Here is an 18,081-nt window from a genome sequence, read left to right as displayed (position 1 = left end):
TGAAAAGGAACCAAAGGTCCTAAGTAATAGCTAAAGTAAGTTTGAAAATAAGGTTTATTGTGTATGTGGTTTGAGAATGCAGATTTGGAAAACATCTATCTGTAGTTTAATTTATATGATATAATTAAAATTCAAAACTAATCAGGTGCTTATCATATTATTTATGTTATCTTTAGAACAGTTTCCTAAGAGAACAAGCTCATTTTTTAAGTAATATACCTTTATATGTGTCTTGAAACTTAATTTAACAAATTTAGTTTTTTCTTATGCATTTCTCTTAATTTGGAAAATGTTTATATGTAATAAAATTACAAAATAGGAGCAGAAAAATCTTAGTTATTATAAATACATTTAAAATTGTATTTCTTCTGTGTAAAGCCCAGAAAAGTCTTCAATATATTTGTTCACAAGAACATTTTTAGGGTCAATGTAGATTTAAGTGTGTTTTATAGTCTATTTTTGAAAAATGCAAATAAAATGAGGCAATAACCAATTGGTATTTTTACTTCTTAATAATAATAGTTTACAGCCTATTGATAATAAAATGAGTCATTTGCTTTGCATGGGTCAGAGTCCAAGAGTTTATATGAAGAAGTATAACTTTAGGTGGTAATTTCTATTTGTTCCAAATGTGCCCTTAGTGAAAGTGGTACTTCATAACAAGCAAGTCAATATTAAAATCAGCATTTAAGAGAAGAAAATTCAGATTATTTTAACATTTGAAAAGCTTCTTCCACAAATAAAGAAATTTAAGAAGTCTTTTTCTCCTTAGAGAAGAGCAAAGGGAAAAAATATTTCCTTTTTTAAAGAAAAAAAAATAATAGGTTTCAAAAGTTAATGAGCTTAACATAGAATAATTTTAGGTAGGAAAGAAAAGAGAAAAGAAACAACAGAGGGAAGCCTAACTTATGAAGTATGTATTTCTTAAACTTGAAGATGAGTTACTGTTCCTATTTGTAATTTAGACAGATGTGGAAAGGAAGTTAATAAACTCAGCGAGCATGGGCGGTCCATCTCTCCACTGCTTTTTGAAGATAGTCCTCCTGATTTGCAGCCGCCAGGGAATTCTTTCCAAGCAAACTTTGAAGAACAAAACAATTCTCAAATACTTCAAAATTCCATTGTTTTTGGAACATCAGCTGAGGAAGTGGTAAAGGAAATTCGTTTCAGAATTGAGCAAAAAACAGCACTGACAGCCAGTGCAGGTATTTAAAAGGATATTAATGGCCACTGTGGGTATAATTTTCAGACTGAGTAAATCAAGTATAATATTCAAGTTTTTCATTATAAATTATATAATTATATTTTACTTATCCATTAGTTCGTTTGACTTCTAGCACCTTTACCTATTGAGAATAACAGTGAACCTATAGGTAAGTTGAAATTAAGCAGAAACCCCTATGGGCTCAAAGAAAAAACTACCATACATCTCATGTAGCTGTCCTTTTGTAAGTACAAAATATATTTTATAATTGGTTGTGCACATAATACTTGATTAGTTTTTCCTTGGAAGACTTTAGTCCTTTCCTAGATTACTTTGCAGGAAGAGAATCCAGCAGAATTCATCAAGATGGGAGACGAGAAAAAACAAACAAACAAAACCCACCATCTAGCAGGATAGCAATTTAGGACCATCTGGTAAAGAAAAACCAGCTTTATATATGTCAGTAACCCATAAGAGCCTCACTGTATCCTCATCATGAGGCCCCTGAATTATCTTGTAAAAGCTATCTTATGATTAGTTAATCTTTCCTATATCAAAACATGAGAAAGAATAATCCATTTTAGGAATATGTATGTAAAAATCAAAATGAACATTTTGCATATACCTATTGTAAATTGCCTTAATTATTAAAACAACTAGAAATTATAAAATACCTTTCTGAAAAGTAATAATTTGCTTAGTGAGTAACAAAAAAGATTGAAAATTTTCATTATCATTATGCAACCCAGAATCTTCAATTATTTTCTTTGTATTGAAAATTTATACAAAAAAAATTTTTCAGAGTAAACATCCGTCCTAAATTATTTTCTGGATCTTTTCTGAGTAGATACGGAGCCACTATAAAACAACTTTGTTTTCTTACTAAAGGTTATGAAACTAATAAAACTTTATATTATTCAGCTCAGAAATTACTCTTAGATTTTAAAATATGATGAGAATTAGATATTTCTCATTTCTCCTGCCATAACAACTAATATGATTTCTTTCCCTAAAACCATAGCAAGCCCTAGGGAGATAACGTTAACCAAATGTTACTTTTAATGTAGCATTATGTATCATTTAAAATTACTTGCACTTAATATTTTTGTGTGTTTTGTCATCACATAATTAAAAACTATACATATCAACTTCTTTGAGTCACTGGAATGTTCTTCTTTTAAGGCATTGCCCCCAATACAATGTTAGCAAAAATATGTAGTGATAAGAATAAACCAAATGGACAATACCAAATTCTCCCCATCAGACAAGCAGTGATGGACTTCATCAAGGACTTACCTATTAGAAAGGTGAGATTTTTATATAAAATTTGTCATGTGTGTATGTGCTCTGAATTTTGAAGACATGCTATTTAGACTAGCAGTAGTAGAGTGCCTGCCTAGCAAGTGTGAGGCCCTGAGTTCAAAACCCCAGTATATAGATATATATAGTCAGAAAAAAGACAGCATAGACTAGCAGTAATTGTTTTTTGCTGAGAAATAAAACAATAGGTAACAGGCAAAAATGATAATGAGTAGTTGAATATGGACTTGAAGGAGTCTTTCTGTGAAACCCTAAAAAATGTTAAGTCTAAGAGGCTTATTTTCAGGAAAGTTTAAAGAAAATAAATGTGAGACATTTAAGTGTGCCAAGGAGAAAGGAAATAAAACAAATCCTTGAAAGAGTCCTTTGAAATGTAACTTAAGATATCTTAGTTCTCAGGTTCACGTTGCTACCAGATTAATAGGTACAATACTTGAAAGAGATTTGGAATTTTGTTTTTGACAAAAAATAAACCAAAATAGTTTGCCGTCTTCGGAATGGTATTATCCCTCACAGATTCAAAAAAGAGTAAATATTTTATTTAGAGCTTTAGTATATATTCTTTTTAAAACAATAAATGTAGTATATGCTATATGATTTTCTAGGACTGCTTTTATCACTTAGCATGATATAGATGAATGGATTTAAATAAAGTATTTTCGATGCTCAGAAAGAAGACTGTCAAAGTATACAATGATCGCTGGGTAATAAATGTAAGATATAGCTGTGTAGTGTCTTCTCAAATGTTTTCCAATGATAACCATTCCATTAAAAAAAGTTCTGGTGTCAAATAAATTTGGAGTGGCCACTATGTATATACTAGTATATAAAAAAAAATTGTTAATCTTACAGCACAAAGTTCCATTTAAAATTTTTATCTCATTCCCAAAGTTGATAGAACTATAGATGCCTTTAAAAATTCTGTGGAATGCTAATTTAGGAAATATGACCAAAAAGTCACAAAAGCAGTTTCCTTAAATAACTCATGAAGATAGTCACATTATTCATACCTTTTATTGACTGTAAAAGGGATATAGCCTCAGACTGTGGATGTAGTACAGTAGTAGAGCACTTACCTACTATATACAAGACCCTGGGTTCAATCCATAGCACCATATGTGAAAAAATTTGTAATCTCAGTTCTGACTTTAATCTAAAAATTTATTATAAATATTGTTTCCCTTCTAGGTTTCTGGAGTAGGAAAAGTTACAGAGAAAATGTTAAAGGCCCTTGGAATTTCTACCTGCACAGAACTCTACCAACAGAGAGCATTGCTTTCTCTTCTTTTCTCTGAAACATCTTGGCATTATTTCCTTCATATCGCCCTAGGTCTAGGTTCAACAGACCTGGCAAGGTATCTGTATATACAGTCATTCTGCTTTCTCTTGCTGACATGTGAGTTCTAACTATTCAGATGGAAATTATAAAGACAACAAACATGCTTTAAACTTCTTGAAGGCTAATTTAATTTAGACATAAGCCACCATACCCAGGGTTTTTTGGGGTGGATTTTTGGCAGGCAGGAGCTCTAATACTTGAGCCACACCCCTATCTCTTTTTGTTTTGGTTATTTTTGAGATAAGGTTTCATGTTTATGCTGGAGCCAGCCTGGACTGCCATCCTATTTATGCTTCCTGCCCAGCTGGAATGACAGCTGTGTACCACCATGCCCAGCTTTTTATTGGTTGGAGTAGGTTCTTGCAAACTTTTTGCCTGGGCTGGCCTTGAATCATGACCCTCCCTGATATCTGTCTTCCAAGTAGTTAGGATTACATAGGTGAGCCACTGCACCTAGCATTACTTTGTTTTGTAATCTAAGTACTTTTTCCCTTACTTATTTCTTTTTTTGTGGTGCTGGGGATTGAACCAGGACCTTGTGCATATTTTATACCGCTGGGCTATGTCTTCAACCCCCACATTTATTCTATATGTGCTTGTCTGTTTCCTTCCATTGAGATGTAAGTTTCTTATTGCAAGCAGTTTATTTCTTTTATTCATTACTGTAGCCCCAGATTCTAGAACATAATATGTTCAATAAGTATTTGGAAAATGAATAAAACATTCATCTCACCTTTTTGGTTTCAATTACTCCTACCAGAGCAGCTAGACTCTAGCCAAATTTGTTGATTTGGATTCCCAATCATCATTCTGTTGATGTGTCTCAAGCTCTGACTAAGGTTTTATAGAATGGATAAATGAAGACTGAATAGGCTTATAGATGAGGGAAGTTATGCACTAGCCTAAAAACTAGATAACATATTAAATTATTTAAAACAGAATCATAACCACAAACTGTTATACTACTACCTCCTATTGGCTTTTATAAGTTGTAGATTTTCTTCAATAGATGTGGACTTTACCCATGACACATGTAATGATATTAGTATCTTATGTGTCTATGTTTTTAGTGATGGTTTCATTTTTAGATTTAAAAAAATGACCCCACTATGTTTCAGAATATATGAATTTTAATTTAGACATTGAGATATCTAAGCTGGGTGTGGTGGTGCATACCTGTAATCCCTGCACTTAAAAAGAAAAAATAAAAATTGAGATATCTAAGGGGTAATTGATATGTTAAATTCTCTTGGTTAACCGCAAGGAACTTGGTCATCTTTGAGAAAGAAATAAAGAGTTTTTTTATTTTTCATTTCAAGGGATGGAGAAAGGAAAAGTATGAGCGTTGAGAGGTAATGTTTTAATTATTTTTGTTATTTACTCTTGTTAATTACTCATAAATGATGTTTTTTAAATGAAGTTTTAGAAAGATATCACTGAAATTAAAAATTTTATAAATCACAATGACAGTCGTCAGCAGTTCACAGTCCTGAAATAGCGCCTCAGTGCACTGCTTATTTGCCTTTAGTTGGGAAAAAGTTTAACTGCAGTTTATTTTTAAATGTTGGTTTTACTCTCTCCACTGAAAACTAAGCATTTTAGGATTCCAAATCTTAATTTCTAGTCTTAAGAACAATTGAGTGTTTAGTTGGGAAACTTGACAATGAGAATTCTTCTTGAAACTCTGTAAATATTGGTTGAATGAGCAGGGCATCAAGTACAGGTTGAGCATGTCTAATCTGAAACTCTCAAGTCAGAAATGCTCCAAATCAAAAACTTTCTGAGTATCAACACACTGCCACAAGGGAAAAATTCCTCACCTGATTTTACATGATGGGTTGCAATCAAAACACACACTAAAAATATTGTATAAATGTGCCTTCAGATTATGTATACAAGATGTCTATAAAACACAAATGAAGCTCATGTTTAGACTTGGGTACTATCCCCAAGAAATCTCATTATATATATGTAAATTTTTCAAAATTCAAAAAAATTTGACATCCCAATCCATCTTCTTCTCTTAAGCATTTTGGATAAAAGATCCTCAACCTATAGTAAAACATAAAATATTTGGTGAAGGAGACCTTAAAGATGATCTCATTTAGTGGACTTATGATCTTGTTTGGAGGTTAGATGAAATTTCGATGGAACTTTGGGAGGGAGTTTGTCACTTTTTGAAAAGTGTCACTTTTTGAAATCATCCCTCAATGATTTACTCAAAGCAGCAAAGTTCCACTGAGACATTTAAGAACCACTGACCTAGTAGAAGATTGTGTTCATGTTTCACATTCATTGTCTGTGACCTGAAGAGCTGATCTTCACAACAACACAGGCTTTGATAAAAATTGCTGGGGCCGTGGCTCAAGTGGTAAACCATTTACCTAGAATGTGCAAAGCCCTGATTTCATTCCCCAGTATGGTAGAGAGATAGATAGAGAGATAGACAAATAAATAATTTAAAGTTGCTGTTTAGTGCTGGGATGTAGCTCAGTGGTAGAATACTTGCCCACTGTGCTCAAGGCCTTGAGTTCCATCCCCAGCACTGTAAATATATAATTGCTGTTTTACGATATGATTTGTGTAAAAGCAATGAAACAGAAAGACAGAAAAATAATCTTTCAAAGTGAGATAGTACTGTACAATTCAATGAACTTGTCTTCCATTCTGTCTTTTGTTATTGAGAACACTACTTGATATGCAGGCATATAGTCTCAACCTTTTTTTCTGAACACTCTCTCATTAGCTTTTTAAAAAATTGCATTAGGACATCAAATCTGGCATGGGATTGGGGGAGAGAGGTTGTACTTCACATTCACACACAAAGAGCTAATTTCTCTAATATGTAAAGAACTCTTATAATTGGTAAGAAAGTGTCAAAATACCAATAGAATAAATGAACAAAGTTCTAATTAATGAAAATAAAAATTGCTCTTAAAGTACAAGAAAATATTTTCATGTATAATTAAAGAAAAATATATCAAACGTTCTCAAGTGTGCCAGTAACTCATGCCTGTAATCCTAGCTACTCGGGAGGCTGAGATCAGGAGGGTCACAGTTTGAGGCCAGCCCAGGCAAATAGATTGCAAGACCCCATCTCCAAAATAACCAGAGCAAAATGGACTGAAAGTGTGGCTCAAGCAGTGGAAGCAAGCATTGAAGCCCTGAGTTCAAACCTTAGTCCTGTCAAAAAAAGTTCTCTGAGACAGCATTATTCATTGATTAGGTTTGGCAAAGACACTCTGACATACTCTATTGGCAAGACAATGGGAGTGAAAAGTTATAAACTCCAAAGGAGGGGTATTGGTTCCTTCCTGCTATTACAATAAATTATACAAATTTAGTGGCTGAAAATAACACAAATTTATTCTCTTTCCATTCTGAAGTCAGAAGTCTTAAATTTAAGTTGTTGGCTGGGCTGCATCCCTTCTAGAAGCTCTAGGGAAGAATTAATTTCTTTGCCAAAGGCTTGTGGAGACTGCCTGTATTCCTTGCTCATAGACCCAGCAACTTCTCTTTCTCTAACTTTGACCCTCTTGCCTTCTTCTTATAAGGAGCCTTGGGATTCCATTAGGCACACCTGGATACTCAAGAATAATCACCCATCATAACTTATTCATATCTGTCAAGCCCCTCTCGCTCTGGAAGGCACTAGAGTCACAGATCTCCAGGGTTAGGATGGATGCATCTTTAGAGGGCCATACGTGGCCTGCGACAGTGGGCAAAGAACTTAACAGTATCTATCAAAACCCTTTCATTGTTTTTCCAGGAATTCATTCCACAGATGTAATAATGTCATTTTTCATATATACAAGTGATCAAATTTATTGCATTTTATGCTAACAAAAGATTGAAAATAACTATGAATTGTGGATTAGTTATGTGACATGTCTAGAAATTAGAATATTGTGCTGCCATATAAAATGAGGAAATTATTTTTTCATTCAGAACACTCACCAAGATAAATTGAGAAAAGAATGTGCTAAAACAATATTTAATATTTTACTGTTTGTGTATGAAAAATGTTTGCTTATTTGGTTTTATATGTGTGTATTAGCCCATTTCATTACTGTAGCAAAATACCTGGAGGTGGATAACTTTATGAAGAAAAGGGGTTCATTTATCCTAGAGGTTCAAGGGTGTGAACCCATATCTAATGGCCTTCCTCCTGCCCCAGTGCAGTGTGGGAATCAAATGATAAGAGGCAGAGCATGTATGTGTGTGTCTCTCCTGGGCTCTGTCCCTCTCCTGATAAAGCCATCAGTCTCCAATCATGGAAGCTCCGCCCTGATGAGCTCCTCTGATTCTAATTGCCTCCCTAAGGCTCTACCTCTTAAGTGCCCCTGTCAGGACTGTTTCCACCCTTCTAATACCTTACACTGGAGTAAGTTTCAGCATTCAAGCCCTTGGGAGACACACTCATCCAAACCATAGCACTGTGCAATATTTCTGGAGGAATTTGTATTGATAAGAAGCTGGCAAGATCAGTTGCCACTGGGAGAATGAGTAGCAGAATAGGGTTAGGAGGGAGCTCATTGGTTCAGGATTTATATTCATCACTCTGCTGTCCCTTTCCCTTCCTCTTTTAGATTAATCTCATCTCTCAATTTCTTTCAACATTCTTTTGAAGATGAATTCAGACTTTCTACATTTATTCTTACCAATTATCCATTTCCAATTGTTTACTAGACAACCCTGCCTGGGTACCATGAACCAACCCCTGAACCAACTTTAAAATATTTCTGTCCAGAAAATTTAAATTCATGTGTAATAATTAGAATGGCATTCTCAACCTCACTTTTTTTTTTTTATTGTGCTGAAGTTTGAACTCAGGGCCTTGTACTTACTAGTCAGCTGCTCTACCACTTGAGCCACTCCACTCACCCCTCATTGTACTTTCTTAAGATAATCTTCTATGGCAGAATCCATGTTCACATACACCTTAAAGTATTAAGAGTTCTGGGGACATTATCACCATCTGTTGGTGACTTTAATCATCCTTTTAAAAAAATATTGTAGAGAGAGCAGGAGCATAACATTTCTCTTTCGCTCTGATCACTTTACCTGTCTGAATGGTTTTCCATTATTCGTATAGACTGTAAATGTTTTTTATTTAATTATATCTTTATCTGAAAACTTTATTTTGTGCTGGGAAAATATAATGTAATGCTAGGCCATTTTAAGATATGATCTCATTCTCAAGTTATTCTGAATTGTAGCTTCTTTGGGAACCAAAATCATTCTTGTCTCTCCAGGACATTCAGTGAGATAAGTAAAGCAGAAAAACAATACAGTTTGTGCCAAGAACTTTGCAGTGAACTCGCTCAAGATCTCCAGAAAGAAGGACTTAAGGTACTTTGTTTTGATGTGGTGTTTGTAGTTTTTAAAATTTCAATAATAAAATACTACTTCAAAGTAAGTGTTAGATTACACATTTCTTAAAACTGAATACAAAGTAGCAAATGTTAAAGCGCAGTATTCCTGCCCTCACTGATAAAAAACAAATTTCATTCCCACCCATATCTGAGGTCTGTGATGAGATCTTTGTATGAGAAAGCTGAAATGGTTCCAAAATAATTACCAGCGATTTTATATTGCCTCAGGAGTACTTTTGAATTTTTAAAATTTTTTTAATTAAGTGCTAACTCAGACTTTGTTGGCATTAGAGAAAAGGGCAAAGGAAAGGATTTCCCTAAAACTGTATTCACATATTATTAATGCCTTTCCAATCATCCTTGAATATTTTTCTCACGTAGACGATGACCTTTTAAAACAGGCATTTTGTTTCAAGGCTTTAATCCAGGTTGCTTAACACATTGAGAACAAAAGCCTGGAATCCTCTGAACTTTCTGTTTTATAATCCTCCCTCACAGCAGTCCATGGTTAGTATTTTCCCAGAACTTTCAAACCAGTGTTGGAGTTATTACAAAGAGTAATATAAAAGCATTAAGAAGTTATTATTATAGCCAGGTGTGTTGGTAGACACCTGTAATCCCAGCCCTAGGGGGCTGAGGTAGGAAGATCATGAGTTCAAGGCTAGCCTTGACTGCAGAGCATGTTTGAGGCCCACTTGGGCTATGTACTGAGACTCTGCCATTAAAAAGTTAATTTTAGTAGTAGTAGTAGTAGTAAATAGAGTATGTGAACATCTTTCTTATAATCCTTCTCAATCATCCCTTGAGTACAAAGAAAGTTCTTTTTTAAAAAAGAGTGTAAGCCAGGCACTGTGCCTCAAACCTATAATCCTAGCTACTCAGTAGGCAGAGATTGGGAAGATTATGGTTGGGAGCCAGCCCAGGCAAATAGTTTTCTAGATCTTATTTTGAAAAAAACCTATCACAAAAAGGGACTGGCAGAGTGGCTCAAGTGATGGAGCACCTGCCTAGCAAGCGTGAGGTCCTGAGTTCAAACCCCAGTGCCACCAGAAAAAAATATAGGTATCTAAAATTTTTAATTTTAGAATCATTTAGATTTATAGAAAAGAATATAGAGATTTCTGTTGTACCTCTCACCCAGTTTCCTTAATTATTAACATATTACAGTAGTGCATTTGTCAAAACTAAAAGTGACATTAGCATATTACTAAATTTGAGACTTCATTTGGATTTCACTTGTTTTTCTATTAATCACCTCTCTAGGTAGTCACGGGAACTACATTGTATTTAGCTGTCTTGTCTCCCTAGTCTCCTCTGGTCTGTGACAGTTTCTTAGTCTTTCCTTCTTTCTTATGACTTTGGCAGTCTTGAGGACTTTTGGCTAGATATCCTGCAGAATGTCCCTTAGTTTTCTCATGGTTAGACCCAGGGTAACAGGATTTTAGAAAGACTATCAAAAAGTGAAGTGCCCTTCTCATCATATCCTGTCAGGTAGTATGTGACGGCTTCATGACATCATGGGTGATGTTTACCTTTATCACTTGGTTAAGGTAGTATTTGTTAGGGTTCTCTACTAAATGAGTCAGTGAGTATAACTTACCCTCAAATGAAGGAGGGCAGGAATGAAGTTCCACCTGCAGGAGATACTAAAACATATACAATGTAAAATTGACCATTTTAGCCATTTGTAAGTGTTCAGTCCAGCGGCACTAAGGACACAAACATTACTTTGAAGCAGTCACCACCGTCCCTCTCCAGAACCGTTCCTCATCCTGCAACCGAAACTCCCCCGTCCCTGAAGAAGCGTGAAGAAGCTGTGTAGTTGTGTAGTACAGTGTATGGCATGACATAACACACATGAAGTGTGAGCAGCCCATAAGACCTTTTCAATGAGGCACCTCCTGCTTGTTTAGGACCTGAATTAACCTCTCAGAGAGATTTAGTAAAAAGAAAAATCTGATCAATTAACTTTACACTTTATATAAAGATATTTTATAAAAATTTGGTTTGGGAGAAGGGAATAATAATTATGGGCCAAAAGGGATTTTTTAAGATTACTTACAGATTTTAATTATTCTTTGTAATAGTTTTCGTTGCCATTTTTATTAAAAAATTAATTATACTTCCATTTTCACATGTGTACGTAAAGATCTTTCTGAATTTTTCTAACCTGTAATTTTTTTTTCTAGAAGTTGCAAAGCCTTTTATAATAATGTGCTCTCCATGTCACAGGGTAGAACTGTTACCCTTAAGCTGAAAAATGTGAATTTTGAAGTAAAAACTCGGGCAAGTACAGTTTCATCCGTTGTTTCTACTGCAGAAGAAATATTTGCCATTGCTAAAGAGTTGTTAAGAACGGAAATTAATTCTGATTTTCCACATCCCTTGAGATTAAGACTTATGGGTATGACCTTTTTTCTTGTTTTTTTCCTTAATTCTTTTAGATTCTCCCAAAAAATCAACTTTGGAAATATTCTCACCTCCATTTCATTTCTCTCTTGCTCTCTCTGGCTTGCTCTCGCTCCCTTTTTGTTTCTTTTTCAGTACTAGTAATTGAACTTAGGGCTTTGCACTTGCTAGGCAAGTGCTCTACCACTTGGGCCATACCCCAATCCTCACCTCCATTTTGCTTCTTAAACCTCTGTCAGAAGTTCTTACTGTGATGCTGCCCTTTAGCATAACTCCTTATTAGTTTAATTTCTATCTGAGCCAATTAAAGTTGTTCTTTTCCTTATTATACCTGAACTCCTTGGGGCAAGGTATATTTCAAAATTCAAAATTTGTCAGGCTTTAGCCGATAAGTTAGTGCATATTAAAGTGTACTATGTAATACTCCTTTGGGATTCTGGAGCAGCACCCTGTTGATGAAACACATTAATATTTCTGTAGCAAAACAAAAAAAATTCACTGTCTGTTAAGACTCTAAGTAACCATACATTAATTCATTTATTGCTTCACTTATCACTTGTTGGTATAATTTTCAGAAATTTTGAATTTTGGAATAAAGGACTGTGATACTGTGGACTCACATTGTCAGTCACGTTTCCAAAGTGCACTGTAAGTGAGAACGTAGATGGATAAGCACTCCAAATGCCCACTTTACTGCTAAGAGCTAGTCATTAACCACACTTTCATATATGAAAGATAGCACACACTGACATTAACTGAATAATGTGTGTTGAAAGAGCCAAAGAGCAAGTGTCTATAGAAGCTTTACACATAATGGTCAAAACTTGGAAGCAACCAAGATATCCTTCAGTGGATGGATAAGTAAACTGGTACGGTGAGATCATACTTAGCACGTAAGTGAGCTATCAGATCATGGGAGGACATGGAGGAAACATAAATGCATATTAAGTGAACGAAGCCAATCTGAAAAGGCTATATACTGCATGACTCAAACTACATGGTATTCTAGAAAAGGCAAAACCATGGAGTCCATAAAAAGATAGTAGTTCTCCAGGGCTAGAGGAAAGGGAGGAGAGGTTAGGTAAAGCACAGGATTTTTAGGGTAGTGAAACTTTTTTTATGATTTTTTTTTTTTTTTGGTGGTTCTGGGGTTTAAACTCAAGACCTCACACTTGCTAGGCAAGTGCTCCTCCACTTGAGTCACTCTGCCAGCCCTTCTTTATGGCTCTGTAATGGTGAATAAATGTCACTGTAAATTTGTCTGCGCCCATAGAACATGCAACACCACCAAGAATAAACTAATGTGAACCACAGAATTTGGTTGGTACTTTGTGTCAGTGTAGGTTCATCAGCTATAACAAATGTACCATTCTGGTGCAGAATATTGATAGTACAGGAGGTGGTGTGTGAATGGGTACAGAGAATATATGGGAATCCTCTGTACCTTCTGCTCAATGGTGGTGCAAACTTATGACTGCTCTTTAAAGTAATGAAGTCTATTTTTTAAAAACCTGAAGAGTGTGTGTAGTTGACTCCAGTTAATTACTTTGTACTTAATGGTATTGTGTGTCAGACGTAAAAAAAAAAAAAAAGTCCTATGTAATCATGCCGACTTCAATAAATTGTTAACATTTAATGATCCACAGTTTTGTAGCGGGAAGTAAATTCCTGCTTACAATATCAGCATACCCATGTTGGCAAAAGTGCACTGGGAGAGGAGAGTGCGAATGTATGCATACATGCAAATTTGATGTGCATATGACTTTGACCCAGAATTCCATTTCAGGAATTTATCCAAGGGAAAAATCAGACAAGAGAAAGGTGTGCATACATGCATACTGAGAAATCTGTAATAATAACATAATTTTTGAACTATGTATTTCTTCATACTGTTATAAAAAGTTATATCATAGATGTTATATCATAGTAGCTAGAAAAAGTTACATAATTTTTCATGCCAGCATGGAAAATTTTCAAATAAGTATTCTTTAAGAATCAAAAGCCAAGTTGTAGAAAAGTATGAATAGTAGAATAGTTGAATTTTAAGTACATTATGTAAATATGGGAGTATTAATTATTATCTTTAAGGAATAGGATTTAGGTTCTGAGATTAAGGATTGTGTGTATGTGTTTTACTCTTAAATACTTTAACTACGTATGTGCATTGCTTTTATTAAAATAAACTGTATGAAAAATAACTGTTAATTAAAAAAAGAAAACATGGGGTTGGGGATGTAGTTCAGTGGTAGAGTGAATGTTTGTGTGTGCAAAGCTATGGACTCATTTCCCAGTGCTGTATTATTTATTATTTTTCTCTAATCTGCCTTTTGTATAGATGTGACAACAGTTTTGTGTTGACTTGAACTCGTAGTAGTTGGAATTGATTCATTGTGGTTGGTTTAATTTAGGTGTTCGGATGTCTAGTTTTCACAGTGAAGAAGACAAGAAGCACCAACAGAAGAGCATTGTTGGCTTCTTACAGGCTGGAAACCAAGCCCTGACAGCCACTGGGTGTGAACTAGAGAAAATTGACAAAGACCAGTTTGTAAAACCTTTAGAAACATCTCAAAAGAAGAGTTTCTTTGATAAAAAACGATCAGAAAGGATATGGAGCCATCAAGACAAATCCAAACATGAAACTGTGGATAAACAAAGTTTACAGACATCACAACCATTCCACATTTTAAAGAACATGAATGAGAATCTAGAAATATCAGATTATTCAGACAACTGTCAGTTATTTACTTGTCCAGTTTGCTTTAGGGAACAAGGAAGAATCAGTTTGGAGGCCTTTAATAAGCACGTAGATTCATGTCTTGATGGACTTTCAGCCAGTGAGAGTTCTAAAGTGTCCTCTTACTCACGTGCTTCCTCTGCTGAAGTTAGCCAGAAAGAAAATGCACATCACTCCTTTTCACTTTGTGAGAAGCAAGATTATGATGCCCATCAGAACAAGGCAGGAGTGACTTCAGTAGATTATGTGGATTTGGTAGAGACCAGAGGTAACTCATCCCATGCAGAAAGTGTGGGCACTTTCAGGAATGAGCACAGCACAGAGGAGTGTTCTGATCTCCCAAACAAGTCTTCTTGTCTTGGTTTAGTAGAAAATGAAGATGAAATGTTGTTAAGTGGGCAAGGATCCCTTCAACCTTGTAGATACGAAGTGACAACTGGCCAAGTTCTCGTTTGTCCTGTTTGTCACCTGGAACAAAAGACTGCAGATCTTGCACTATTCAACGTGCATGTGGATGTTTGCTTAAATAAAGGTATCATCCAAGAGCTGAGCCATGAGGCTAGCCCAGTGAGCCAGCCCAGAGGACACTCCAGCAGTGCTGGTGAGTTAGTCATCATTAAAAAGAATATTATTTTCTTTCTGAGATTAATGAGATTGTTCAATCTTAAACAAATACTTTTAAAAGGGTGGTTGTGTGTGCTTCCATGTAGGAAAACATTCATTACCTACCATAGTTTAGAATTAAACCAAGCTTTTGAATTTGGGGAAAACTCTAGTTGGAGCTTGAATGAACTCACAGAATGAACCCAACCTGAATGCACTAATCAAAAAAGAAATCTATGAGACTGGAGGCATGGCCCAGGCTGTAAAGTTTCTGCCTAGGGCATGAAACAAAAAAAATTAAAAATTATAAAAAGTTCCTTCAGAGAACATTTGCAAGCCACAGTGACAAAGTAACTATATTTACATAGCCAGAAAGCTTTTTTATTTGTTTTTTGACAGTACTACAGTTGTGCTTGCTAGTACAACTTAAGCCATGCCTCCAGCCTTTTTGCCTTTTAGGTTTTGTTTTGATTTTTGGTAGTACTGGAGTTTGAACAAACTTCACACTTGCTAGCAGGCACTCTTAACATTTGAGCTATGCCACCAGAACAGATTATTTTTCAGAGAGGGTCCTGCACTTTTTGTCCAGGTCAGGCAATCCTCCTAGCTATGCCTTCATAGCTGGAATTACAGAATAAACCACTATGCCTTGTTGAGATGGGGTCTCACTAACTTTTTATCCATGTTGGCCTTGAACCACAATCCTCCAGATCTCTAACTTCTGAGTAGTTAGGATTCTAGGCATGAGCCACTGTGCCCTGCCAGGAAGCTTCCTTGGCTTGTTTTTTAGTAGTACTAACTCTAGCCAAAGTCCAAAAACAAAATCAAGTATAATGCCAGTAAATTACAAAGAAATTATGCTATGAGATTAGTTTCTGGTATATATAAATGTTAACCATATAGTGTCAGGGAAGTTTTTAGTATATTTCATCAGTTGGTTTTATCTTTTTTTTCGATTATTTCATGCTTTTCATTATGGGATTTCTTCCCTCTAAAGGTAACTCAAGCAGAGTACAGAAGACTGTAACAAAAGCAAAAAGGTAATTAATTTGAGTTTTAATAAAGCTTGCTCTAAAAAGTGTCATGTTGAGGGTTTAATTTTTAGGAGATTTAAAATTTACTTTTATAAATCATTAAGTAAGATTTTAAAAATCAATTTTTTGCAAAAGTGTTTTTTTTAAGTTCTGCATTTTAATTGTATATTCTTTCTTTTTCCAGGCCAGGACTGATGACAAAGTACTCAGCATCAAAGAAAATAAAACCAAACAACCCCAGACATACCCTTGACATATTTTTTAAATGAACATTGAATATTTTATTAATAATTTTTAACTGAAACTTGCTGCTTTATAGTCAATGAGTTTATTGTTCCTTATTTTAAATTTATGCATTTATTTGGTGAAGGCAAGTACAATAATCCCTCCTCAAATGACATTTTCTTTTCTAAGAATTGGGAGCATATGGTAATTTACTCTTTTACACTTTCTTCATAACCATGGAAATTTCATTTCCTTTGGAAACTGATCATGTTTTAAAATGAAAAGCAAGGACTGAGGATGTAACTCAGTGGTACAACACCTGCCTAGCATGTAGAAGGCCCTGGTTCAGTCCCCAGCAATGAAAAACAAAAACAAGAACTAAGTAAATAGGAAATCGGGTCAGAAAGTGACCTATTATTTTTATAGTGAGTATAAAAACAAGAATAAGGGCTCTCAGAGGTTCACACAAACCTATTTTAGCATAACTTTTCAGCACTTAACCACTTGTTTAGCATTTGGCTGCTGCTTTATTTGATGCTGTATTGTCAGACATTCCATTAGCATAAATAATTAAAATGTATCATAGATTCTGTGAAGAATATTAGCTTAATAGAACTAGCATGAGTGGTCTTGTTACCTCAGGAAAATGATGTCACAGCATTATCTGTGTTAGAAGGATTTTTACTCAAACATTATTATTTGTTTGTTGTTGGTCTCTTTTTTTTCATTTAAAATCCCTTTATTTAAGCACTTGGTTCTCTAAAAAATATTTAGTTGACTGGCAAAGCTGCTCAAGTAGTAGAATGTCTGCCTAGCAAGCATGAGGCTCTGAGTTCAAACCCCAGAACCTCCAAAAAAAGAACACAAAAAAAATTTAGTTTAAAACAAAATTAGAAATAAGGGCAAAATAGTTTCTGCTGGGTATTGGGGGGGGGAAGGGAGGGGGCGGAGTGGGTGGTAAGGGAGGGGGTGGGGGCAGGGGGGAGAAATGAACCAAGCCTTGTATGTACATATGAATAATAAAAGAAAAAGGAAAAAAAAAGAAATTAAAAAAAAATTTAGTTTACGATTGAAAGCAGTTCTTCTTTTTAAATTAATTTTTAAATGTCAGTATTTCATCTTTTAGCAGTTAGGTTTGCACTTTGCACAAACATGTATAAAAGATTAATTTTATAGTCACTTTATTTTCATTCTAATCGTCAAGAGAAAATGTGCAATTCAAAAGATTAACGTGTAATTAAAGCATCTCAGTTTTCTTCATTACATTCCTGTCACATTTTTATTAATATTTATGAAAGAAGAAAGCTTAGGAGTAGTTAGGTTAAATAGTTACTTTGAACACGTGCTATCAAATTCTTAGCAAAAATTACTCAATTGGGGCATAATTTTTTGTTATAATCTGTTCCTTAAGAACTGAATCTTTTTTTCTTATATTGTTTTTCTTTACCCACTTTTCACATTTTAGCTCATTATCTAAATATACAAGGAAAATATTTGAGGAATAACTTCATTAGGATCCTGCAAAGCCTTTAGCCAAAGTGGTAACTTGACTTGTAATTACTAGTTTACTTAGAACTAGGCTTAGTACTCTTCAGCATGTCAGTCTCATGCTTGAGACTGTACACCATGGCAAATTCAGACTTGTTAATATTATGGTTCTTAGCTGTATGGTCTACTTAGGTAAATTATGTATAAAATCAAATTCAATGAAACTGATTGAATGTTCTGCTTTGCCTGAAGTTTTATTGTTTCCAACTTTAAATACTAAATTATTTCCATTTAGGGTGTGGTGGTGCACACCTGTAATCCCAGATACTCAGAATCATAGTTTGAGGCCA

General features: G+C 34.7%; 1 protein-coding gene across 3 annotated transcripts in view; it reads left to right on the top strand.

Annotated features, from left to right (window-relative positions):
- The window catches only part of Polk (DNA polymerase kappa), a 77,314-nt gene extending 60,787 nt beyond the window's left edge, over window positions 1-16,527 (top strand). For 2 of the 3 annotated variants that reach the window (XM_074077271.1, XM_074077270.1), the window contains exons 7-15: window positions 966-1,205; window positions 2,387-2,511; window positions 3,713-3,879; window positions 5,183-5,215; window positions 9,119-9,215; window positions 11,471-11,642; window positions 14,056-14,982; window positions 15,982-16,024; window positions 16,203-16,527. In XM_074077271.1, the coding sequence (XP_073933372.1) occupies window positions 966-1,205; window positions 2,387-2,511; window positions 3,713-3,879; window positions 5,183-5,215; window positions 9,119-9,215; window positions 11,471-11,642; window positions 14,056-14,982; window positions 15,982-16,024; window positions 16,203-16,287 (1,889 nt within the window). In that variant the 3' untranslated portion in view covers window positions 16,288-16,527. The remainder of the gene's footprint in view (window positions 1-965; window positions 1,206-2,386; window positions 2,512-3,712; window positions 3,880-5,182; window positions 5,216-9,118; window positions 9,216-11,470; window positions 11,643-14,055; window positions 14,983-15,981; window positions 16,025-16,202) is intronic. The other variant, XM_074077272.1, reaches the window with a different exon arrangement.
- The last annotated feature ends 1,554 nt before the right edge of the window (window positions 16,528-18,081 follow it).

Source organism: Castor canadensis, chromosome 6 (genome assembly GCF_047511655.1).
Source record: "Castor canadensis chromosome 6, mCasCan1.hap1v2, whole genome shotgun sequence".
Classification (NCBI taxonomy): Eukaryota; Metazoa; Chordata; class Mammalia; order Rodentia; family Castoridae; genus Castor; species Castor canadensis.
Note: the sequence above shows the minus strand (reverse complement) of the source record. Positions and strands in the feature narration are given on the sequence as shown.